Source organism: Saccopteryx bilineata, chromosome 3 (assembly GCF_036850765.1).
Source record: "Saccopteryx bilineata isolate mSacBil1 chromosome 3, mSacBil1_pri_phased_curated, whole genome shotgun sequence".
NCBI lineage: Eukaryota > Metazoa > Chordata > Mammalia > Chiroptera > Emballonuridae > Saccopteryx > Saccopteryx bilineata.
Window position 1 is genome coordinate 291851332 of NC_089492.1, and position 25839 is coordinate 291877170.

A 25839-nucleotide genomic window follows, 5' to 3' on the forward strand; every position below is an offset into this window, starting at 1 on the left:
TGTGCCTTTGTGAAGTTCAAGGCCAGGAGCAGAGAGGCCAGGAGCCAGACAAGAAGACTGGGCCCTGATGATGACACCTGCCTGCCCGCTGCAGACCTTGACCCCAGACTTCCCTAACAGGCTGGGATGCCACCTCCAGGAGGCCCAGACCCTGGGAAGGAAACCAGGGCACAGTTCCCCACATTCCCAGTGGCCTCCCAGCCCTGCTTTATGGCACCCACGTCCCCCACAGTGGGTGCCTCACCTGGTTCCCTGAGCCCTGCAGAGGTCCAGGGCTTTGCCTGGCATCTGGGCCCTTGGCATCTTGAGTTGGGAGGGTCCCTTGCCCAAAGCAGCACCAGGGGCCTTCTAGGGCAGCTACCTATAAAGGGCCTTCTCCTTCGGCTGCTGGAGGTGGAGGCAGAGGGATTCCTAAAATATCACCTGACACTGCAGCTCCTTCCTCAACTACAGCCAAGGTGACCCCAGCCTGCGGGCTCATGTCGCACGGCTCCTTAGAGCCACCTCTGGGCCTCTTGCCAAGGACAGGCCCCGGTCCGAAGGGAGGAAGAAGGCAGGAAAGAGGCTGGGTGTGCAATGCCCGGTCCCCCACTTCCCTGGAGCTCCTTCCTCAGCTGTGAGGATGATGAGAATGTGGGGTGCGGCGTGGCCCTAAAACACAGGCAGCTCCCCCCAGGGTGTCCAGGGTGCCCAGCACCTTGAGCCCCCACAGTCTGCTCCAAAGCTGCCTGGAGCCTGGCCCTTCCAGGGTGGCTCTCCCTCCCTCTCTCTGCGCTAGGTTGTGTGGAGCGACCCAAGGGATCAGGGGGCAGGGCGGGGGCAGGGCAGGGGGCAGGGTGGTGGGCGAGCTGAGGGGCTGGGCAGGCAGGGGCTCCCGGCCGGCCGCTAGGGGCACTGCTGAGCAGCGGGAGGCGGGGTGTTGACGCTCTCCCGGGAAACGCTCCAGCCCGCGGGGGCGGGCGCAGAGGGAGTTCGGGCATCACTGCTGCACCTGCCACCGGCGAGTTTGGGTCGTGCCGGCTTTGCCCTCTGCTGTGTGCCTGGCACAGCCTCCGAGCACAGCGAGTGTGACCGTGTGTGCACATACAGATGTGAGCGCGTAAGCGTGTGTCCGTGGGTGTCAGCGAGCATTTATTGGGTGGGAACTTGTCTACAGGCGCTTGGGGAGCCAGGAGCCAAAGGGCTGTAAGTACGTAGTTACTTCTTCAGGCCAGAAGGTTTGCAGGAGGGGGTGGTTAAGGCCAGTCCCCAAACCCACCTCAGAACTGACGGCCCCTTGGCCTGGGCCAATTGCTCCCCACCCCCACCCAAAAGCCAGACAGGTGTCCCTCACTAACCTGGCACCCTGTTCCCACCCCACATTGTGCAGGTGTGGGAGGTAGGCAGGAGTGTGTCTCTGAGGTTGGACAGTTCTGCTAAGTCTCAGTGCTGAGAAGACTGGGGGACGCCTGTGTGACCCGGATTGATTGGGGGGTGGGGTTCCACCTCCCTGAGGGGTCTGTGCCAGGAGGGGCAGGAGGTGGAGCGAGGGGTAAGGGCCCCTGACCCCTCGGGCCACCCAGCTCCTCCCCACGTAGGTGCTCAGGGGCCATCATCCACAACCTATCAGTTGCTGAGTAGGGTCACAGCCCATTCTGCAGAGGGGAGAGCTGAGGCCCAGAGGCAAACAGTGGGAGCCTGCCCAGGCATGCCCTGGTAAACACCCCCAGCCCCATGGAGGCCGGCTGCAAACACCACCTTAACAGCTGGATTCACCCTGTTTCCACTCAAGGGGTGCAGCATTGACCCTGGGGTCTCAGTGGGGAGGGGCAGGGAGGCTGCTCTGGAGCGGGGTTGGAGGCCACAGGGTCTAAAGGCTGATGGCTATTCGAGCACTAACCACATGTCCCTCCCTGCCGCAGGTGCCCCTGAGGACTGGACATGGACCCGTTGGTGGCACAGGTGTGATGTCGGCCCAGAAGCTTGTGGCCTGCCTCTGCCGGGAGGGGGACCAGCACCTGGCCCTGGGGGAGCCCCCGCTGGCCACGGCCTTCTACCTGGCTGCCTTCAGCTGCCATGCCCCCTCGGCAGTAAGGAGTGTCCGAGCTGCCCTGGCCGAGGCTCGGGGTGCACCCGTCGTGGCCACCCTGGAGGCCTGGTGCCGAGGCGACAGCCAGATCCCAGCCATCCACTGGGACGGCATGGCCGTGGTGTCCCTAACGGGGACCCTGGCCTCAGCCTTCCTGGCCACCCTGTGCCCAGACCACCCGGCAGCAGTCCTGCACTCTCTGGCTGGCCTGCTGGCCCACGGGTGCCATGGGGAGGTGGTGCGGCGCTGTAGCACCCTGCTGGACGCCCACTCCCAGCAAGCCCTGGAGCTGCGGCTGACCCGCGCCCTGGCCTGGGTCCTTTCTGGAGTGCAGGTGGACACTGGCCTGGCTGACTACCTTCAGGCCTTCACCTCCACGGCCGACCGGACTGTGGCCTTCATCCTTGCCCACCAGCAGCCCTACCTCCCCGTGCTGGTCAGCACCCTCCAGGACCACATCTTGAGGAGCCAGAAGGCTGGGGACAGCACCAGCCAGCAAGAGACTGATGGCCAGAGACTCCTGGCAGCCCTGGACCCTGGAGGCACCTGGAGCAACATCCTGTCACCTGAAGCTCTGCTCCACGGAGGCAGGTATGAAGACTGCCGGGCAGCATGCAACCGGGCCCTTGAGTCTGACCCGACCGGCAGCAGACCCCAAGGTAGGAGTGCGGTCACGTCTCCTTATGGGTCCGGGTGAAAAGTTATTCTAGTCTCCTTCACAGCACAGTTAATTCCTGCTTCTGGTGGGAGCAAGAGGTTGTGCGGAGGCCGGGGACACCACAGTGACAAGGTGGACAGGCCCGTGCCCTTATGAAACACCCAGGAAAAGAGGCAAACAACCTAAGTGCTTTGAGAAATGTGCCTCTAGCCAGATGGCCAGGGAAGGCTCCTGGGAGGAGGTGTCACTTGAGCTGCGACAAGGATTCCAAACAGCAGAAACAGAGCATGCCAGGTTGCTGAGGGAGAAAGAACTGGGGTATGTGTGGCACTGAATGGAGCTGGGGTGGCTGTCAGGGGAGAGAGGACAGAGGACAAGCAGATGACCTGAAGACAGTAGCCCTGACTAAGCCTTCCTGGCCTCGAAAGTAGTCAGGTTTTACCCTCAGAGCAGTGAGAGTCATGGAGGGTTTTAAAGTGTGGAGGAAGACACTCTGAGTTCCGTTTGTAGTCTCCTCTGGTTGCTGTGTGCAGACTGTGCCAAGGGGAGCCAAAGGGAAAGCTGAACCTTCTGGGAGGCTGTGGGGGGGGCAGGCCAGGGGGAGGACCAGGCTGGGGGGAGGATCAGGCTGGGAGGCTGGAAGGTAAGAGGTGGCAGAGTCTCAGCTCGAAGAGGGAAGAGTTAGAGAAAGACAATGGGCTTGAGATATCGCTAAATTAGAAATGACAAGGTTGTTGGCAGAGATCATGGTGGAAAGAGGGGCATGGAAAAAGGTCACGAATGACTTTAAGAGCTTACCTTTAACTGGAAGGCAGAAGGCAGAGGGAGCAGACACAAGAAGGGGGTGTCAGGGTTTTTACACACAGCCTGTTTGAGAGCTGCTCCTGCGGCCCCTTTGCTGAGACCTCCCTCTGGTGGGGGTAGGCAGTGGAGGGTGGGTGTCCAAGAGCACCCAGGAGCCACACTCCAGCCTACCACGAGGACTCAGAGCTCGCCCACAGCTTCGTGGCCTGTCCATGCCACCGCCCCATGTGCATGCGGAGTTGGAGGCTGCACCCACTTCTGAGCATTGCTGCGGGGACTCAGTGAAAATGTGTATCAAACTCTTTCCCTCCCCGGATGCTTGAAGATTGTCCGCCATCAGGAAGAGCACAGTAACTGTTTGGACCAGGAAGTTCATGACCAGCAGAGGACTTCAGTGGAAGCAAATGGTCATCAACACCCTTCACCCAGGGAAGGCAACAGTAACCTAAGACAGAAATCCGGGAAAACCAACCAGACAAAATGTATAAGGCCACTCCAGATGTCATCATTGTTGTATTTGGATTCAGACCCATTTAGCTGGTGGCCGGAGAGCTGGCGCTAGCATGATTCATGATGCCTCGGATTACATAAAGAAAAATAAAGCCAGACACAAGTCTTGCAAGATATGACCCCTGAGGGAAGAGGAGAACCTCAGGAAAACAGTGAAAAGGACGCAAGAACAGGATGAGGAATATCCAGGGACCACAGCACCAGGGTTGAGGCTGGCAAAGTGGCTTTCTCTGCAATCACTGTGCAAAGGTTTCATAACAGGATTAATAAACTAAGAATTTTTAGGTGTTAAAAAAAAAGAAAGATCCTGACCAGGCGGTGGCACAGTGGATAGAACATCAGACTGGAGGACCCACGTTCAAAATTCCGGGGTTGCTGGCTTGAGCGCGGGCTCATCTGATTTGAGTGCAGGGTGGCTGGCTTGAGCATGGGATCATAGACATGACCCTGTGGTTGGTGGCTTGAAGCCCAAGGTCGCTGGCTTGAGCCCAGGGTCACTGGCTTGAGCAAGGGGTCACTTGCTCACTGTAGCTTCCCCTTGCCCCCGGTCAAGGCACATATGAGAAAGCAATCAATGAATAACTAAGGTGTCACAACAAAGAATTGATGCTTCTCTTCTCTCTGCCTTCCTACCTATCTGTCTTTATCTGTCCCTCTTTCTCTGTCAAAAAGAAAAGAAAAAAGAAAAAAAAAGAATTCCAAAAAAAAGGAAGAGAAAGAAAGAAAGAAAAAAGGAAATGTGTATCAAACCTTTAAAATGGTGTCACCCCTAAGTGCTCAGAGATGCCCCTTGAGCCAACCAAGTGGACATGTTGTCAGACAGCAGGACACAAGAGCCTGTAGACGAGAGGGTGCTTGGTGTGAAGAAGGGGTTTTGAAATCGTCCACACGAAGGAGATGTTTCAGGTCAAGCATGAGCATTGCAAATTGATAGGCAAAGAAGAGGAGGCCTATTCAATGGACAAAGCTGACTCTCTACTTCAAACCATGCAAAAAAAAAAAAAAGGCAAGTCCACAGGGATGATACTAATAGCTAAGTTTCACAGAAATGAGGGTATAAGAGAATATCATTAAGACTTCTGTGAACAGCTCAGCTTCTTAACATACAAAAAGTGGAAACTGTAAAGGGAAAAGTCAATACATTTGACAAAATTAAAAATTGTTTAAACTTCTGTTTTACCCCTCCCATCACTTTGTAGAAAAAGAAAGGATACAACACAACAGAGAGAGAATGTTTATGAAATATATAACGGGCAAAAAAAATTAGTACCCAGAGTATTTGAAGAATTCCTACAAGTCAATAAGAAAATAATCTGGTGTAATAATTGGCAAAAAAAAAAGCCTTTCCCCAAAGAGAAAACACAGATGGCTAATGAACGTGTGGAAAATGTCCAACATCACTGTAATGATACAAATGCAAATTAAAACAAGATACCACTTTCTACCCACCAGATTGGGGGGGGGGAATATTTTTAAATAAACGAACCTCACACATAATCAGGAAAATGAAAATTAAAACCAACAATGAGGTAGCGTTTTATATTTCCCTAGGACTGCCAAAACTTTTAAGTCTAACAAGAGTCTGGCTTTCAATAATGGTGGAGTAGTGCTTGATTAGACCATGTATTCCCTAGAAAGCAATAATGAAATTGGGCAAAATATAAGATGCAACCATTTGAAGGCACTGAAGAGTGACCAAATGCAGGCAGAAACTGGGAGTTGACACTTTGGAATAGGAAGATTGGGGGAGGTAAGATTTGCATCCTTGTAGTTTTTTGCCTGAGGAAACTCCTCGATTTCAGGTGTTATCCATGTGGAAGAGAAAGCAGCAAGCAGATGTACCGGCTTGTGATGTCACAGGACAGAGTTCAGGGCTGAAAAGAACTCCCAGAGGAGACACAGAGGGAGTGCTACCCAAAATCTGTGTATTAAGCCCACTTAAATCCTCAGCTGACCACCAAACTGCGCACACGCGGGAGCTGGAAACTCAAGAACCTAATGAAGATTTCAGCTGCTACACACCAAATAGGCAGAATATAGCATTTGATTCTGTCCAGTTTAACTGCCTGCTCAAACAAAACTCTGTTCTCTTCAGAGGAACGTAACTGAATCCAGTATCTAAAAAGCATCAACCAGATGCCTAGCATACAATTTTTTAAAAAATTGCTAGACATGAAAAGAAACAAGAAAATAAAATGTGAGCCACAGTTAGGAGAAAACATCACTAAAAACCAACCTTAAGATGACCCAGCCTGACTAGGCAGTGGTACAGTGGGTAGAGCGTCGAACTGGAACACGGAGGACCCAGGTTCGAAACCCTGAGGTTACCAGCTTGAGCACAAGCTCATCCAGCTTGAGCAAGGGGTCCCTGGCTTGAGCCCAAAGGTCTTGGCTTGAAGCCCAAGGTCGCTGGCTTGAGCAAGGGGTCACTCACTCTGCTATAGCCCCTCCCCCCAGTCAAGGCACATATGAGAAATTAATCAATGAACGACTAAGGAGCCGCAACAAAGAATTGATGCTTCTCATCTCTCTCCCTTTCTGTCCCTATCTGTTCCTCTCTCTGATCTCTCTCTGTCTCGGTCAAAAAAAAAAAAAAAAAAAAAAAAGAAAGATAATCTATGTGCTGGTGTCAACGTGCTAAGGACGTTAAAGGAACAATTCATAATATACTCAAGGACGAAAGGAAAATGTGGTCACAATGAATGACCATATGTGGAATGTCAGCAAATATATGGAAACTATAAAAATTCAAGAACTGAAAAGCACAATAACGGAAATTTAAAAAAAAAAATCATAGCATATTGGAGACCGCAGATGATTCAATAAGCTTAACCTTAGAAGAGAAAGTATCCAATGTGGCAAAGAGGAGAAAAATGTACAAAGCCTCAGTGCCCTGTGATATACGGAAGTCTAATGTGTGTGACTGGAGTCTCAGAAGCAAAGTAGAAGACACACTTCCATGTGAGTAAAGAAATAACCACTCCCCCAGACCCCAAGGGCTCTCCACCTGCTGTGACTACTATTGTAGTCAAATCAGCGATAGAGTTATTTCGTCAAAAGTTAGTAACCAACAGAAAAGGCTCAAAGTTTCTTTCACTTTGGCCACCAGAACTAGATGGGATCACCCTGCCATTGGTTGCTTCATTGGTTGTTGGTTGATCGCAAGATGCAAGATATTTTTTTTCACTTGGCTCTGGGCTGTGACATGATGCTTGCCCACAATGGTAACAGGGCAGGGTACAGGCAGATTTGCTACCACACCTGCTCCTCTTTCATTGTAAAGGAGTATTATTGCCGTGGCGACTACATTAGGTTACAAGGAAAAGCTCTGAGAATTCTGAAGGACTCTGGTCTAAGACCTGGGATGGAGACATGCTGGGGCTCTGAGAACTTCCCCTCTGACAACACTTTCCTAACCTGTAATAATGCAGGAGTGGGAGAGTCACCCGTGATTGGACCACCCCCTGCACTGAATTTTCTGGGATTCTCTTAACAGTTTGCTCCTGCCTGGGGTGCCATTGGGGATGGGTTGGCGTGGCTTTCTGCACTGATGTGAACCCTCACTGAGTAGCAGTACTGCCCAGAGGCCCTGTTCCAGGCACTGGACGAACAGTAATCTATTCCATTCTCATGGCTCTGTGACTGTAGACCATGTCATCCCGTTATAAAGCAGAAGAGGAAACTGAGGCACGGGAGTTCAGGAAACAGCCCAAGTCCCCACTCTTGTCGACAGCACTGAGCGCATCATCCCCTCTTTCCTGGACCTAAAGGGGGAGGTTTCTGTTTCAGAGAGGGAAGTATTGAGCCCAATGTGGCCCAAAGGAGACAAGAAACAAAGACACCACAGTGGCATCAGGTCTTATCAAGGTCATGGGGCTGAGTGAGGCCTCAGCTCTGACCTGGAGCTGATCCCTGGAAGAGAGATTCAACCCTGAAATCCATTATTCAAAGGTCAAGGTGAGGGGCTGGGGAAGAGGTATTGTAACTGAATGTCTATGTTGGCTGAGCAATGAGACTGACTTTGAACCCAGACTGAGAAAACAAGGCTGGGGAGGCCTCCAGGGGAGCAGCCCAAGGGTCTGCCCCGCCAGCTTCTGGTCCTGCTGCCAGAGCTTCCCTGCCTCCTGCAAGTGCTTCCCCTGGTGGTGCAGTGTCCTGGGACATGCCACGAGCTGAAGTGCTTCAGAGGGTACAAACCACTGGACAATTAGGGGGCTATGGGTGAAACCGCGATAGGACCTAGCCCAACATGTCCCCTGTTCTCTTCCCCAGGTGAGCATCTGGCAGCTCTACTGGTCACCCGGGCAGCCGCAGCCTTCTTCCTGGACAGTGGGGCCCAGGACCTGCTCCGAGACCTGCACGAGGCCTTCCGCGAGAGCCCCTCGGGGGCGCGGAGGCAATTCGAGGCCGTGCTTTCGGCAGAGGACCGGGAGCGCGTGCGGGCCCAGGTGCGGGAGGCTGCGGACGTGGGGTTTGCCCACTTCCAGGAGGCCATCCGAAGCCGCCCAGAGCTCCGCGAGGACTCGGGCCGCGAGCTGCTGGCCCCGGTGACCCGCGCTCTCCGTGTCCTACTTCGCGTGGCGGCACCTGGGGCGCGCCCGGTCTTGGGAGCACGCCTGGCTGAGTGCCTGCTGCTGGCCGGGGATGCGGCGGGCGCCAGGGCGCTGTGCGAGCGCCTGCTGCGGCCTTCGCGCCCCAGGGATCATGCGGGCCAACGCGCCGGGGACCGTGCCGAGGACCGCGCGTCTCTGCTGGCGCTTCGCGGCTTCTGCGCGCTGCACACCGGCGATGCGCGGAGCGCCCAGGAGGACTTCCAGGAGGTGGTGGAGCAGGGGCCGCCGCACCCGAGCGGTTGTGTGCGTGCACTCTGCGGCCGCGGGCTGCTGCGGGTGCTGGCCGGCAGCGCGTTCCTGGGAGCTCTGGACTATGTCACCGCCTGCCGGCTGAGGCCCGATGAAGCTCTGCTCGTCGCCAAGGCCTACGTGCCCTGGAACCAGCGGGGGCTGCTGCTGACGGTGCTGCGGGAAGAGGGCCGCAGGATGCTGCAGCGGAGGCCGAACCCGGGACCCATGGGCGCGCAGGGCCGCCGGAGTCAGGCCCCGGGCACGGACAGCTCCGCTGCACTGGAAGGGTAAAAACTTAGCCCTGCGCGCGCGCGTTTCCGGGGCTGCTTCATTCTGGGCTCCTGCATGGGCGCCGTGGTGTGTTTCTTCCTGTCTTTCAGAAGAGTAAAGTGAGGCAGGAAGAGGCTGGCTGATTCCTTTAAGTCATTGGTGGCAGTTTTAGCGCTGGGGCCCAGATCTCAGTCCTTAACAGCCATGCATTAAGGACTGACTCAGAGAAAAATGGAAACTCAGACACAGAAACGAAAAAATAAAACTTACCCATCACCCCCACCATTAGCATCCCTGTTTAGCTAGTTCTCTTTGTGCATGTAAAACACAGTACACAAAAATGAATTCTGCTGTGCATGCAATTTATATCCTACTTCTTTTTACTCATTAGATGGTGAACATTTTCTTTGCCGCTAGATATGTTCCCACGGCTCAAGAGCCCATCCATGACCATGCCATCATCCCATAGCTTCTGCTTAGTTATAATACATCCCGGGCACCATCCTGTCTCCACCATGTTCTGCCCTTAACATGAAAGCAGAGAGGGCGTTACTGGGTCAGGGAGTGTGGCCCCGATGAGGTCCTCAACTTGGGGAGTTGACGCCTGCCTATCTGGGCCCAAATCCTGCCCTGAGGTTCCTTTGCAAACTCTTTGCCAGCCAACCCCGTGGTGACTCAGCAGCTGTTTAAAGAAGCTTTGAACTGGGGTCCTCCAAAGGGGTGTGTTTGATGTCAGCATGTGCACGCGAGTGCATGCGCTCATGCGCTCGCGCTCTCTCTCTCTCTCTCTCTCTCTCTCTCTCACACCACACACACACACACACACACACACACACACACACACATACTTCCTCTGCCCCCTGGTTGCTTGATTTGCATTGCTTTGATTTGCTGATGAGGAGAAACTTTCACATGTGTGCTTGGGGCCCTTTGTATTTGTTCTGTCTTGGGATTTTCACATGCCCAAGGCTCCAGGAGCGTAACAGGTGGCCTGTGTGTCTCCTAGCTCTGCCTACCACACGCCTGAGCCCACCAAGGTTGACATTGTCATCCTGTTTTTACAGAAACGGAAAGAAAGGCAGGGTTGGCTGGGCTTAGCACATAGCCTCAATTCTCCCCTCTGTAAGGTGCCTGCCCCCACGGGATGGTGGGAGGAGAGAAAGGGAGTGAGGGCCACGATTCTGGGGATGGTACAGGTGAGGATCCTTCCACCAGCACCTTGGTCTCTGCAGCCCAGCCAAAAGGGAGCTGCCCGGGCCAGGTGCATGGGATAGGACCTGCCTGTGGCCAGCCTACCTGGTGGGGGTGGGGAGGTTAAAGGGTGTAGGGAAGGGGCCTGCCCTATCCACACTCCTCTCTCTACAGGGACGCCCAGGGCGTGTACCAGCTGGCCACGCTTCTGATGGAGCTGGACTCGGAAGATGAGGCGTCGCGCCTCCTGGCGGCAGACGCCCTGTATCGCCTGGACCGCCTGGATGACACCCACAAGGCACTACTGGTGGCCCTCTCCTGGAGGCCCCAGGCGACCCCTGTGCTGGTGCGGTTGGCCCTGCTGCAGCTTCGGAGGGGCTTCTTCTATGACGCCAACCAGGTAAGGTCGGTGGCCCCTCACTCTGCACCCCACAACCCAGTGCCCCCACACACACTGTGCCAGTCGCTCACTTTTATGACCCTCAGGCTCCTACTCTGTGCTTTTGCGGGTCTTGCGGATTGACAGAGGAATTAGCTAGCTGGAGTAAGTGCCCCGGGTCCCAGCAGGCCCCCAGCATACAGGAAGAGCTGCTTTTGCTGTGTCGTGAAGAAAAAGGGCCGAGTCGAATGTGGGCCGAACTTTGTCCCAAATCTCCCATGTAAACTTGGCTCGGATGTGACCCTGCCCTGGGAGGCAGGGGATGGGGATAGCGGAGTGGCCGTCCCACACCCTCAGTCCCTGCTTGTCTCCCTCCAAGGCAGCTCCGCTGCCAAGAAAAGCAAACTTCACCTCCCTCAGGTGTTATCCAGGCTTCCTGTTGGAACGTGGTTGGAAGGTTACCTTCCAGGAGAAGGTGTTGAGCTTTGGGACAGAGGCTGTGTGGCCCATCCGAGTCCACATTCCCCTCGAACCTGGTTTGGGTATCTGGTCTCCCTGAACTGGGAGGTACGGGTGGGAAGGAAGGATGTTTGGGAGCATGTGTTCGAAGCGAGCGGTGAGCAAGGGCACCATCAGGTCTCTTTGGGGAGGAGCTTCTCTGAGGTCTAAGGTCATGTCCTCCTGGGGTCTCGCTCCACCAGAGCGGCATTGGTCCCAGGACTTCTGCTCCGCCACTTCCCATGTCTGGAGGAGGAGGCGCGGCTTAGGGACATTGGGACACACCCACCCCCTGCCACACCGTGGAGCGGAGCAGCCCAAAGGGGAGCTCCCACCTCCGGGACCCCAACCTTCCTTGTGCTCAGAGCTGGGGACACGCAGTCCCTGCCCTGCTATGAGCCATGCCCCAAGAGCCACGCCGGTGTTAGCCACTCCCTTTCGGGCCACACTACACCCTCAGCGAAGCCTCCCAAGGCCACGCCCTCGATGGGCACACCCTTGCAAAGCCATGCTCCCATTTGCCAGCACCTGTGGGCTGCGCCCCGTTGGCCACACCCCTCTGAGCCAAGCCCCGCAGAGCATGGAGGTGGAATGGACCGGGCACTGGGAAGAACTGCGGTGACTTTTCTGCCCCTGCAGCTGGTGAAGAAGGTCGTCCAGTCCGGAGACACGTCCTGTCTTCAGCCCACCCTGGATGTCTTCCGCCGGGAGGATCGGCAGCTGCTGCGAGGCCACTGCCACGCGCGGGCCCTGGCCATCCTACGGGCGCAACCGGAAGGGGCCGAGGGCGAGGCCCACACCAGGGAAGCCATCGCCTACCTCTCTCTGGCCATCTTTGCTGCAGGTAGGAGCTGCCTGTTCGCCCACAGGGCCCCATCTTGTGCTAGATACTTGGTGGCATGGGGATCCATTGCCTACCTGGTGGTAGGGGACCAGGGAGTCTAGCCATGGCCTTGGTTCAAGGGTTCTGATGCATGTGCAACCCGGGAACATCCATTGGGCAGGGAGTGGACCACTTGCTGAGGTCGTCTTGTACCAGGCCCTGGCAGCCCAGGTGAGCATGCTAAAGCCCAGGAGAGAAGCCAGACCAGCTAGGACCTGAGCTGGACCCTCCCAACACTCAGGGCCCCGGGGGTAGGGGGTCAAGCTGGAGCTCTTCTACCAGCTTTGCTCCTCTCCCTCCAACCATGCATGCGAGGTGAGGGCTCAGCTTCCCTAGGCCCTTTCTGGACATAGTGGGGGAGTTTCTGTGTGTGCGCACCTGACCACCTGACCTCACTCACTCAGCCAACCCACTGGCCCCATTCTGCGTGCTGGGCAGGGGCCTGGCCAGAGGGTCACTAGGTGACAAAGGAAGAAATATTCCCGAAGACGCACAGTGAGTTCCTGGGACGCTCAGGACTAGGTGTGGACTTGGAATCTGAATGCCAGTGGCTTTCTGGCTCTGTGCTTACTGGGCACCTCCTCTTCGAGTGGGATGATGGAGGAAATACCCGAATCCTGAGTCGGGTAGGACTGAGGGCTGAGTGAGCTAATTCGTGGACAGCCAGGGATGGTGCCTGGTGCAGAGTTTGCACCTGTTAGCGGGAAAGGGGACATGACCCAGAGCATCCTGCAGAGCCTGGAGCATTGTCACCTGTGTCTGTCACTGGACATGCACTTGGAAGAAGTATGGTGGTGCTGACTCCTTTGGGAAAGGGTTTCCTATGCCCAGAGTTCAGAGGGCTCCTCCCTGCCTTCCTGGCACCTTCATGCGTGTGGCCATTGCATGCCCAGCCCTAAGGACTCTTCCCCCTCCTGCCCCCCCTCACCTCAGACGCAGTTGCTGTGCCTACTTCTCCTGGAAGCCTGTTCCAACTGTCCCCCTGACCTCCCAGATGCCACTCCTCCTGGTTGGACTCCCTGTGCCCTGCAGCCAGACTGCCCCCCTGTGTGTCTTGGTGCCCACAGCTGGTGCACCCTCTGGTCCTCCCACCCCTATCGGGCACCAGGAGGGGTGCAGTAAATGCTGGAGGAAGACGGCTGCACTGTGCCTACCTGTGGTCAGTGAGCAGTCTTCATACCACGCATCTGCTTCCTCCAGGGAATCAGGCAAGTGAGTCCCTGCTCACACGCGCCCGATGTTATGGGCTCCTGGGCCAAAGGAAGACAGCCATGTTTGACTTCAACTCCGTGCTGCGGTCCGAGCCTGGGAACGTGCAAGCCCTGTGTGGACGGGCGCTCCTGCACCTGGCCCTAGAGCAGCAGAAGGTATGCCCCCATCCCCACCCCATGCTCCCCACCTGGGACCAGACAAAGTGGAGTGGAAGGTGCTGCCTTCCCTCTCAACCCCTGAGAAGACAGGGAGCTAGCTGAATCAGGCCATCCAGACTGTGAGACACCCATCAAAACCCCGCCCACCCTGGAGCTCACGGGAACCTCATTGTCCCATCCCCAGTTGCAGGAGTCTTTCCCTTTCATCTAAGGAGTTCCTGTGCCTCCTAGCCACATGTGCAAACCCTCCAGGCTACCAGTCCTCCCCCCCCCAGCTTAAAATAATGACACCTCAGCTGCCATCTTGAGTGCCTCCCTGAGCTGTCTACACAGGGCCTGTGGATTTGGATCAGCAGTGTGCAGGGGTGGGGCAAGAGGGGCCCACTGTCGGGGCCCAGGGAAGGCACTTATCACAGGAAGGAAGTACCCAGAGGCAGTCACAGCTGAATGGCCCTGAACAAGGCACTTCTCAGCCAAGAGCAATGTCACTGGCAAGTGACTGACTTTGGCTCTCTGCCTGAAGCTTCACTGGGTAAAAGAGCAACCCGGAGGGCACCTGCCTGTCAGGTTCTTTCATTTGCTTAATGGCTGGTGTCCTAGAAAGCTGGGAAAACTATCCAAGCTCTCCGGCAGAGCTTGTGTCTGTCCGTCAGGATGTCTCTTTTTCCTCCAAGGGCACTGGCAGCCTGGTGTCTGTTCCTGGCTGCACATGTGGTTAAGGAACCCAGCCCTCTGGATGTCCTTTCTGTGCTGGGCAAGCATCTGTGGTTCGCAGGGACAAGCCCAGTACACAGAAATGGGATTTGGCCAGAAGGGCCCCACCGCAGGGGGACCCCTGGGTGCTCTCCACATGCCACTAGCTCCTTATTTTGGCTGATGGCCACCCACCCCAGTTGTGAGAGGACAGGAGCTAGGCGTCCACCCCTCCTGGTATCCCCAGTGCCCAGACAATGGGAAGACAAACAGACACTTGACAAATACCCAGCTGAAATGACTTCTGCCACCCACCCTGTGCCCTCCCCTTGCAGGAGGCCGTGGACGACATCCTCTCGGCTCTGCAGCTGGACCCACGCATGACGGTCCCTGAGATCCGCTCTCTGAAGCCGGAGGTTCAGTCCCTCATCACGCAGGGCCTGGTGTGCCACTGCCGGGCCCTCCTGAGCCAGCTGCTGGACACCAGGGCCCCCCTCAGCAAGAGGGACGTTCAAGGCCTTGTCGCCGTGGGGGAGGCACTGATCAGAATTGATGCAGGGCAGCTAAGTGGGCACATCCTCCTGGCAGACGTACTCACCGCCGTGGGTAGGCCACAGCCTGGGTGTGAGGAACATGGTGTCTGTCCCGGCTCCTCTCACCCTTGGAGCCTCTTCTGTAAAACAGAAAAGAGCCCCTAGACTCAGTAGCTTCCAAGGTCCCATTTACCTGAATCCCAGTTCCTGGGACCTGGTCCCCGTGCAGGCTTAGTTTGTACGTGTCCCTAGCTCCCGATCACCTACATGGAGAAATGAAGCAGTGACTTGTGGCTTCGTACAAGGCTCAGGCCTCCTCAGTAACTCGTGCATTAATTCAGCAGATGTTGATCAGGTGACCGCCCCCAGGACCCAGGTCCCAACATGGCAGGGTTTGGCCCATGTGTGCCAAAATGTCAGCCTTTCCTGAAATATCCGGAACATGTTTCAGTACTAATTTGAAAGAGGAGGTCTCTGTGCAGCCTGCATGCCCTCCCAACACCCTCAGCTCTATTCCTGAGAGGTGCCCCCACCCAGGCCTTCAGAGGGACCAGGGCTGATCCCTCCCCATGCTGTCCTGCTCTCTTGCGTGCCTGGGAAAGAGCAGACCGTGTGGTGACATGGTGAGGGGGCCCAGAGCTGTGCTGCTCAGCCTGGGGGTCATGGAATCCAGTGACACCACCACCCCCACCCCAGGTGGGGGACTGGTAGCCAACAAGCCCGTGTGACCAGCATGACATCACCATGTCCCTCTGCTCCTGGCTGTGCCTCCCAGCACACAGCAAGAAAGGCTGTGGCAAGCTCCACAGCATAGTGGTCAGTGAGCCCCACCTCTTTGCACCTCTGTCCTGACGCCACCCTGACTGTCCTTCCCGAATCCGTGACAGGCAGCTATGAGGAGGCTGGTGCCCGCCTACAAGAAGCCCTGCACCCCACCCAGCCATCGGAGGCGGCACGGGCCCGGCGTGGCCTGCTCCAGCTCAAGAAGGGAGACGTGCCAGCCGCCGCTCGGGACCTGCAGTGCCTGGTGGAAACAGACACCGGGGACCTTGGCTTCCTGCTGCGTCTCTTGGAGGCCTCAGAGCGAAAGAGCCTGGCCCAGGTGTGTGCAGCACCCCACGAAGGCCCCATGTCAGCCCCTCCCCAACACCACGGGCTCACGGGCAGCTTTACATTCCCTGTGTGCTGATTCCAGCTGGGTGTGGGTCATGTGGGGGTGTGAGCAGGAGGCACCCAGGTATCCCCATCTCAAGCTCGGACAACTTCAGCGGCCTTCCAGCTTCTTTGCATGAGGCACAGGCAGCTGGGGAGGGGGAGAGGGAGGGGACCACCTTCTCAGAGCTGGGCAGAACCAACCAGGAGTACCTTGCTCTCACAGGAAGCCCACCCAACCCCCGGTCAGGCCAGGAGAGATGGATCCCTCCCCATGAGAGCACAGGTGGGGAGGTGGCTCCTGCAGGTAGTAATCTGAGAGAGGACTGTGAAGGGATGTTGGGCTCCGGTAGCTGCCTCTTTGCCATGGCTGATATTTCATTCCACTCTTGAACCAACAAGAAGGTATGAGCACCTTCCACCAGGTGCTGTGTGGAGTCACAGCTCGGCCCTGTGGCCCAGGGAGACCGTGGGAGGCCCACTTCAGAGAGTGTCAGTGTTGCAGAGACCCTAGAACAGGTCAGCAGGGTAGAGAGATCATACCAGAGGGGAAACCATGGTGGGGCTAGACAGGCCAAGGCAACGACCTGGATGGAGGACAGAGCTCAGAATATACACTAAACGGGATAAAACGGCGCCGCTGAAGTGGAGTGGAGGTGGGGGCTCGGATGGGGGAGAGACTTCTGGCCTGTGTTCTAATGGAAACCATCTGACAGGAGCAAGTGGGGCAGGGCCAGGAGGCAGGAGGCAGGGTGTCCTCGGTTCTGGTCTGACCACCTTACCCCTCCGCTGGCTGAAGGCGACCGCAGCAGGTGGGGATGGAAACTGCAGCGCCTTCCCTGCGCACCCTCGATTCAGCCTTTAGGGAGGCGGTGGATGTGGGGTGGGTGTGGCCCAGGGCGCCCATGGCCCCGGTGGGCTGTAGCACTCGGGATCCTCCCGGAAGAGAAACAACACTAGGTGTTCCACCGAGGGGTGCCAGTCCCAGAGAGCTGGGTACTCGCAAAGAGCAGAGAGCAGTGGGCAATGCAGAGGCACGCTGCCCCCTGGGGCTGAAGAAACCAAGGACTGACAGTGTCATGGGCATCATGATCGCAGGAGGGGCTGCAGAGCGGGGGATCTCTGAGGAGGGTCGGGCTGGGCTGTCTCTGAGCACTGAGCGGGATGTGCTGGGCCCGCCTGCTCGCTGGTTTCCGCGGCGAGGAGCATCCTTGCAACGCGCGCCCGTTGCCCAGCGACGCGTGCTGACCCCCCCCCCTCCCGGGAAAGAAACCGGAAGTGATCGCGCCCCGCTTCCGGCGGCACTGCGCCTACGCGACCAGTGGGCCCGCTGCTGAGTCGAGACCGCGCAGAGCCTATCGGGAGGGCGCTGCACCTGCTAGGCTGCTTCGCGTGGAGAGGTGGAGTCACCGGTGCCCGTCACTCAGCAGGAAGGCGAGCTGACCTCCGGCGGGACCCAGGCTGTCCCGCCCGCGCTGTGTACTGTCGGTATGGTGGGAAGGAGCCCCAGCGGCAACGGCGCGGACACTGGGCTCTGGTCCCGGCCAGGCCTCCTCCCCCTCCCCAGCGCGCATATCTGCATCCCAGCCTGGTGTTTGTGTCCCTAGACGGTGTCCCTGCTGAGTGTTGGGGTGCTCGGTGCATTCCCTGGGGACATGCGCGGAGGGGGCGTGGTACAGCCCGCTGCATAGAGAGGAGGGAGAGGGGGACAGCAGGACAGAATAAAAGATGTGCCTTGTTCTTCACTGGGGAACCACTGTGGGCCCCTGAGCATCCTGGAGGAGCCAGGTGAGAAGCGGATTTCTCCGCAGGATGTTGGAGAGAGGCTTAGAGAGTGGCCTTCAGCCACGCTCAGAGAAGGAAAGTGATTCGAGGGCAGACAGCCAGCGCAGCCCCCGGATCGCGCTGGCAGATTCTGGGGTCAGGTGCAGCAGAGGAAGGAGGACGGAGCGGCAGCAGCATGTCCCCACCTGTGACTGGCTCTGCAGGACCATGGTAATGCCTGACCTTGGGCCACGGAGGGGGCATAAGGACCAGGCTGAGCAGAGGCAGTGTGCGGCGTTTACTACTGTCCCCAGGACCCGGCAGCTTTGGTAAAGAAGGTGACCTGCAGAGAGGAGGGAGAGATGAGATCTCCCAGGTGAGGAAAGTAGTGGAGCTCTGAAGAGGGGAGGACCTCTGAGCAGCCTGCAAAAATCCCAGGCCTGTGGGATTGCAGGGAGGTGCTCCCCTACAGGCGACTCCGGGAGCTCCTCTGCGCAGGACAGGTGTGCAGGGCCAGAAAGCGGCTGCAACATTCTAGGCTGACCTGCACTCCCTTCCTCTGTCCCCTCTGCAGGCTGCAGCCCAGGAAGCCCGCACCCTCCTGACCATAGGGCAACCGAGGCAGGCACTGGGCTACTGCTCGCTGGCTGTCCTGGCTGGGGGTAGCGGTGCCCGTCACCTGCGCCTGCGGGCCACCTGCCTGGCCGAGCTGCAAGAGTTTGGCCAGGCGCTCAGAGACCTGGACCTCGTGCTCCGGGAGGGTGCAGGAGACAGCGACCTCCGAGTGCGAGTGGAGGACCTGTGCTGCAGGGGCCGCCTGCTCCTGAGCCTGGGGAATGAGGTTGGGGCCGCAGGGGCCTTTACCCAGGCCCTCCAGCTGGCACCCACCCCAGCCCAGAGCAGCCTGAGGGAGCAGCCAGGCCGGGCCCCTGCCGCCCAAGTGTTGCTGTGCCATGGACGGCGCTGCCTGGACGATCAGCAGTACGCAGAGGCCTGGACAGCAGCCGAGAGCGGGCTCCTGGTGGACCCTGAGCACTGCGGCCTGAAGAGGCTGAAGGCAAGAATCCGGAGGGAGGCGGCCTCGGGCTGCCGGCTCCACTGAGCCTGTGCTCAGCAAGCCCAGCCAGAGGCTTGGGTTTTCTCCCAAAAACCAGGGAGGTGCTCACCCCGGCCTCCCTCTCTCCCTCCCTCCCAGCCCCCAGGTGGGTGGGTCAGCAGCAGACAGCCAGCCCTGGGAAGCAGAGAGAAGGGAATCCCACTCTCCTGGAGCAACCATCCTGGGAGGCCCAGAGCCCCTTGCTGCAATGATACCCTGGCCCCAGAGCTAGCCCCTCATGGCCCTGGCATGGGACCAGCAGGTTGGACAGGATTAAAGCCAGCCTCTGTTTACCCTTGGAGGAATGGTGCAGCCCCTCCCTCAGCATTAAGTGGCCTTTGATCCTGACCTAAGCCTCAGGCAGGTTCCCCCAAGGACAAAACTCCCAAACTGGGTCCTGCCAGCTGAGACCTATGCTTTCATAAGGCTCCTCTGGACCCCAAACCCACCACCACAGCCATGGGAACATTGTGGCCTCTCCCTCTGTCAAGCGAAGAGAGAGGGACCGCCCACCCCCACCCCCAATGAGCAGGTAGGCTGGGCTTCTGTTTGGCTGGTCTGGCAAAGCAGTCGGGATGGGAAGAAGACTTCCTCTGTGGATTAAACTAGCCCTTTGTGTGCTTGGAAAACTCTCACTCCTTCAGGGAGCCAAGGAGGGTCGTTTCACAGACGAGATGCCAGGCCTGAGTCATGGGTTTTCTCTCAGGTGCATGAACTAGCCATGCTGGACAAGCCAAAAAGATCTGTACCTGGAACCCTTCCCTTACTCTGCCTGGGGGACAGACAGGGATGAGGCCATGGCCACCAGCCCCAGGCTTTGTGTCCACTTCTCCTACCTCTTAGTATGCTTCCCTCCCTGGCTGTCTCCTCCTCTGCCCATCACAGGTCCACGGGTTCAGCTCCCACACTGGCCTTTTAAGAACCCAGGCTGGGAAGTAGCCAGCCCTCCCTCCTCACCCTTCACATCCCGAAGCAGCTTGGGCCCACCCCACCCTTTCCCTGTGGGTTACTACTTTCTTTTTCTCCCTAGAGACCCTATGAAGTAGCCTCACCCTGTTTGGAAAGTGGGGACTGGAAAGGTCCAACAATTAGCACACAGTCACAGTCAGGTTAGCAGGTAACTGGAGCCACACCTCGGCTTGGGGCAGGTTCCTCAACAGAAGACAGCCTGGGGACCTTGCAGAGGGGCTCATCCTCCCCTGCTCCCTGGGCAAAGTCTGTCCTGCCCTGTTCCCTCCCGCCCAGCCTGCCTCGGGGATGCTTCTAGACCCACTGCAGGTGGAGTTAGGGTCTGACCATTATGCCAACCTTACACCATGCACTTAAGTGGACAGAAACCAGCAGGCCCTGTACAGCGTCCGGAGCAGAATGCTAGCGTGGGTCTGACTGAATGAAGTCAGGCTCTGACCCGTAAAGAGAGGCAGCGCCTGCTGTTCGCAACATTGCCACAGGTGAGGTTTCTGAGAACATGTTCGCCAGATGGTGTGGGTCGCCTTGTCTGACTTTTAGTCAGTGATGCTATATAAGTCAGCATTTCCGTCCCCTGCACGGGAAACAGCCCTGGGGTTCAAGAGGACATCAAATCTGGGATTGCAGGACTTGGGAGAAATATTAACAAAAGCAGCTATGGGGAAGCACACACAGCCTGGGATACAGCCTGAACAGCACCAGAGGCTCGGGCCTGAGCGTCACCATCTCAGCAACACAACGAAAATGAGCAAAGTTAGAAAAAGACTGTAAATGGAGGAAATCAGGAGGCAGGGATTAATGAGAATAAAAGTGGGAATTAGCAAATTAGGAAGAGAAAAATGGAGGAATGAATACATCCAAAATAAGATTATTCAAAAATGCAGAAAAATAGATGAGCCCAAAGCAAACCATGAAGAAAAAAAGCACAAAGTCACATGGGTCATCCAAACCTGTTCATAGGGATGCTCCCTGCGAGGAAGGCCCCAGGGCACTCACCTGGGCCTGTACTACCTCTGGAAGGCATGTCCCTGTTTGGAGCCACTGTTGGGACTCGTCTGGCCCTTGTAGTTACTGTAGTGTAGGCAGGCAACTCAGCCAAAGCCATCAGAGAACTTTGGGGAACAAGATTGATTCCTCACAGGACCAGGAGGGTGCACGGCCATGTCCGGGGCCACACAGCAAGGTCAAGGGTCGAGAGAGAGCTCCTGGGCCCAGAGCTCTGCCTTTATTGGGGTCAAGGGTGGATGTCTAGGGTTTTGTAGGATCCCTCACTATTGGCCGATATGGCACATAAGAAAGGGAATTAGGTCTTGGAAACCTGGAGGCAGGGTCACCTCCAGCAGTCAGTTATCTGGGTCCCTAGAGTTTTCTACCACGGGAACTTCAAGGGTGGGGGCAGCCTAGTTCCTTATCTGATGGTTTTGCCTTTGACTGTATCACACAGCTGTTTGTCAGTTTATTTGAGACGGCTTTCCTTTGACATGGCACTTGAAAGCTTAATGTCAAGCACTTACACTACAGACAAAAAAGTTTAAAACAATGGCAAGGACAAAGTAACAGGAAATCAGAGGAAGCAGAAGAGATGACCTCTCTCCACTCTGTGCGAATAAATTTGAAGGCCTGCACGAAATGGATTCGTCCCTAGGAAAATGTTATATAACTACAGAGACTCCCAAATTGTCATAAAAGTCACATAGGACAATTGCATAGCAGAAAAGAAACAGTGACGAGGTAGCTTTCCACACACACACACCCCAGAGCAGGCCCAGGTCCAGAGGGTGTTGAGAAAACGGACCAGCCTTTAAAGAACAGCCCATTGCATGCCTGACCAGGAGGTGGTGCAGTGGATAGAGCGTCGGACTGGGATGCAGAAGGACCCAGGTTCGAGACCGCGAGGTCGCCAGCTTGAGTGCAGACTCATCTGGTTTGAGCAAAGCTCACCAGCTTAGACCCAAGGTCGCTGGCTTGAGCAAGGGATTACTCCAGGGGTCCCCAAACTACGACCCGCGGGCCGCATGCGGCCCCCTGAGGCCATTTATCTGGCCCCGCTGCACTTCTGAAGGGGCACCTCTTTCATTGGTGCTCAGTGAGAGGAGAATAGTTCCCATTGAAATACTGGTCAGTTTGTTGATTTAAATTTATTTGTTCTTTATTTTAAATATTGTATTTGTTCCCATTTTGTTTGTTCTTACTTTAAAATAAGGTTATGTGCAGTGTGCATAGGGATTTGTTCATAGTTTTTTTTTGTAGTCCGGCCCTCCAACAGTTTGAGGGACAGTGAACTGGCCCCCTATGTAAAAAGTTTGGGGACCCCTGAGTTACTCGGTCTGCTGAAGGCCCGCGGTCAAGGCACATATGAGAAAGCAATCAACGAACAACTAAGGTATTGCAACGTGCAATGAAAAACTAATGATTGATGCTTCTCATCTCTCTCCGTTCCTGTCTGTCCCTGTCTATCCCTCTCTCTCTGACTCACTCTGTCTCTGTAAAAAATAAATAATTTTTTTTAATTTCCATTTAAAAAAAAAAAAAAACAGTCCATTGCAGGTTACTTTAAACGTCAGAGCCAAGAAAAAAAGGCTTCCAAGTTCTCTTTTAAAGAAAACATGACCTCAACCAAATGAGAGCCGCAACCAATTTCATTTACAGAGTGCAGCTTCAAAAATGCTAAATGCAAAACACCAACAAACCCAGACCTGATGGCACAAAGGGTAACACACCGTGAGCAATGCATCGATCTGAAGTGCGTTCCTGCAGTTTATCGTGGTGATAGAGGAGAGAGAAGTCCTATGAGTCTCATGGGGGTGGGGGGGAGCTGCTATAAGGTGCACCAGTCCCACATGATAAATCCACTCCAGCTTGCCATCTACCTGCACATTTGGGTTCTTTCTCTACGTAACACTGGGACATTCCGGCATCTCCATTAATGGTGTACCACCATTGAGTCCTGATCCCTGGGTGGACCATTAAAGTCACTAAGGGCATTTGATGTGAGCTGACGCAGTATGTTCAGCATCTCCGGCAGGTGTACCCATGTTAGCAAAGCCAACCCAGGGTATCCCCTCTGCTTTGGTCTGACTCCGTTCCCACGCAGAAGTCCCAGGTTTCTAAGCGAGTACTTCTCTCCCATTAGGGCGTCAGGGTCCACAAGAGGCTTGGCTGCATGGCACAGTCCTGGGGCCGCCGTTGCTGGGCTGACACCCAGGCCGCAGTACCTGGGCCCTGGATGCAGTTGGCGTCTCCACCAATTGTGAAGCTGCTACACACCACGGACCCCCTTCTGACGACCTCAGCCCGGCAGTGAGGCCCCAGGACGTGGCCAAGCCCACCCCCAAGTGCTATCTTGAGGGTCTGGTAGACAGGGACCACTCCTGATACCCATGTAAGTCTTATCCATCAGGGTCCACTCAGGAGACAGAAATCACACCAGAGAGTCAAATAGCGAAGATTTAATACAGGGGTCGGGAACCTACGGCTCGTGAGCCAGATGTGGCTCTTTTGATGGCTACATCTGGCTCGCAGACAAATCTTTAATTAAAAAAATAATAACGTTAAAAATATAAAACAGCCCTGGCCGGTTGGCTCAGTGGTAGAGCGTCAGCCTGGTGTGCAGAAGTCCCGGGTTCGATTCCCGGCCAGGGCACACAGGAGAAGCGCCCATCTGCTTCTCCACCCCTCCCCCTCTCCTTCCTCTCTGTCTCTCTCTTCCCCTCCCAGAGCCAAGACTCCATTGGAGCAAAGTTGGCCCGGGCGCTGAGGATGGCTCCATGGCCTCTGCCTCAGGTGCTAGAATGGCTCTGGTTGCAACGGAGCAATGCCCCAGATGAGCAGAGCATCGCCCCCTGGAGGGCATGCTGGATGGATCCCGGTCGGGCACATGCGGGAGTCTGACTGCCTCCCCGTTTCCAACTTCAGGAAAATAAAAAATAAAAATAAATAAAAATTAAAATTAAAAAAATATATATATATATATAAAACATTCTCATGTATGACAATCCATTCATTTCCTACCACTCATGTTCATGGTTGCGGGTGGCTGGAGCCAATCACAGCTGTCCTCCAGGACACCAAATTTTTATTGGATAATGCGTAAGGTACACAGGTCATTGTATGGCTCTCACAGAATTACATTTTAAAATATGTGGCGTTCATTGCTCTCTCAGCCAAAAAGGTTCCTGACCCCTGATTTAATATAAAGAATTGCTGGTTCATTCTGGAGGTGTTGATTATGGAACCAGGGTAAACGTTTTAATGCCGGGGATCATGGAAGTAGTAATGGCAGGGTTCAGAAAAGATGGCCTAGCCTCTCTAATGGGCTGTCACCTGTAACCTGCAACCCTCAGCTTGGTGAGGAGGCTACTTTGCGGGGGGGCCACTCATTCCGTGGGATTCTGAAGCAGAAGCAGAACCATGCTGGTAGCCCAGTCAGGCCTGAAGGAGGGAAGTCTGCTCAGAGCCCCCAGTCCCACAGCCTCTCCCCCACCCTCCCAGCAGGGCCACTGGGCCCCTGGGGATGGGGGTCTGAGCCTCAAGGCTCCAGGGGCAGAGGGAGGCAACCAATCCCCACACTAGCCAAACATGGGTGTCTGGTTGGGGGCCCTCCCTGGCAGCCCTGCCCACTCCCACCATAATAAGCAGGGACCCCCCCTCCCCTTACACGAGGCCAGGACCCCAGGACCTCCACTGGAGACTGAATGGAAAGGAGCCTCACAACAGGGACTTGCAGGTTCCACCAATGTGCCGCTCTGGTCCTGACCTCTCAGCCTCTCGGGCCAGGTGGGCATTGTGGAAGAAGGGTCTGGCTTTCCTTCCCAGAATTCTCTGCGGCCCCTTCGGACTGATGGTGTCAAGGAGCAAAGGAGGAGAGGGTCGGGAGGCCAGGCCACAGGCCGTAGAAGGAACCCCCCACACTCAGCAGGGAGCCTGGTGCCCCCCAGAACTGTGCTCATCCCCCTCCCCCACACCAAACGCAGATAGAACTCTGTGAACGGGAGGGAGGGTCCGCACTGCCACGGAACCCGTGCCCGCATCACAAAGGGGCCCCGGAAGCCACACGCCTCATGGTGCCCCTGAAGTCACTGCCCTCTTGCCCCTGGGGGCCCCTCCACCTGGCCCTGCTCACCAGAACTCTAGGCCACCCTGACCCAGCCTTTCAGACTTGCCCGCAGGTGACAGCCACTCCTGAGTGACCCGAAGGTGAGCTGATCGAGGGGCCTGCCCGCCGAGCCCACTATCCTAGGCAGCACTGTAGAACACCCTCCCTCTTCCCCGGGGACAGACAGGGCATTTTATGTGCAGCCTCACCTGTACAGGTAGCTCTCGGGCACAGTCCCCTTCCCGGAAAGACCCCTATCTCTGTGGCTGCAGCAGCCTTGAGAGGCCGCAGACAGGACCTCGGGTGCCCAGCCTGGCCACCACGGTGGCCCCTTTGCTGCGTGCCCAGCAGGAAGCGTGGCTTTGCCCCCAGCCCTCTGTGTGAAGGCTGTTACTGTGTGTCAGCGGGACAGAGGAAGTGGTTTAATAGGATGGGAGGGGGTCTTGTCCATCCTGATTAAAATAAGATGTTGCTGCTAAAGCCAGAGCCACAGGTGCTCAGCCAAGGCCCAGAGCTGTCCCGTCCTCCGGTTGAGTCACCATTCATTCATTCACCATTGATCCATTCATTCATTCAATGAAAGTTGATGGATGCCTTGGAGTGGTTGGCCCCAGTCTAGGTGCTGGGGCCCCCACTCTGTGGTGCTGACATTCCCGAGGGGGATGGAAGTGGAAATAGAAATAAAGGGTGGGTGTGTGGTGGTAAAACATCTAAGTATGGGGTGCAAGGGGGCTGGTCGGCTGCATGAATATGGACCCCAGGGAGGCCTCGCTGGGAGGGACCTTGAGCAGGGACTCTTGGGTGTAAAGGGCGGCAGGTGGGGATCCAGGGCAGGAAGGATGAGAGGGGACACAGTGAGAGGTGAGGGGGGACTCCGGGCACCCTGAGATCAGAACAGGTGTGGCTTTTCCTCTCAAGTTGGCACAGGTGGCAGGTGATGCCCAGAAAGTTAAGAGACCTCAAACCCCCCATGAGTCAGGACAGAACTCAGGCAAACCCCTGGTGTTGGCAGGTGCAAACACTTCCCCCTGCCCTGGTGGTCTCGGCCACCAGATGCTTACT

At 56.3% G+C, this 25839-nt stretch overlaps 1 protein-coding gene across 5 annotated transcripts; it reads left to right on the forward strand.

Annotated features, from left to right (window-relative positions):
* Nucleotides 1-1043: 1043 nt before the first annotated feature.
* TTC34 (tetratricopeptide repeat domain 34) lies at nucleotides 1044-22170 on the forward strand. 5 transcript variants are annotated; one of them, XM_066270645.1, is made up of 9 exons: nucleotides 1044-1099; nucleotides 1902-2727; nucleotides 8313-9171; nucleotides 10520-10745; nucleotides 11862-12066; nucleotides 13306-13472; nucleotides 14504-14774; nucleotides 15589-15803; nucleotides 18192-22170. In XM_066270645.1, the coding sequence occupies exons 2-9, from the start codon at nucleotides 1947-1949 to the stop codon at nucleotides 18717-18719; spliced, it is 3252 nt and encodes a 1083-aa protein (XP_066126742.1). In that variant the 5' UTR covers nucleotides 1044-1099; nucleotides 1902-1946; the 3' UTR covers nucleotides 18720-22170. The 5 variants fall into 5 exon arrangements, with proteins under 5 accessions (XP_066126742.1, XP_066126745.1, XP_066126746.1 ...); XM_066270648.1 differs by lacking the exon at nucleotides 18192-22170 and adding an exon at nucleotides 16080-16534; XM_066270646.1 differs by having other exon boundaries at nucleotides 1045-1091.
* Nucleotides 22171-25839: the final 3669 nt, after the last annotated feature.

Coding starts and splice junctions, on each gene's coding strand:
- TTC34 (XM_066270645.1), top strand. CDS start 1,947: ATGTCGGCCCAGAAGCTTGTGGCCTGCCTCTGCCGGGAGGGGGACCAG. Junction 14,775..15,588: donor AGACGTACTCACCGCCGTGG/GTAGGCCACAGC, acceptor AATCCGTGACAG/GCAGCTATGAGGAGGCTGGT. Junction 15,804..18,191: donor AGCGAAAGAGCCTGGCCCAG/GTGTGTGCAGCA, acceptor TCCCCTCTGCAG/GCTGCAGCCCAGGAAGCCCG.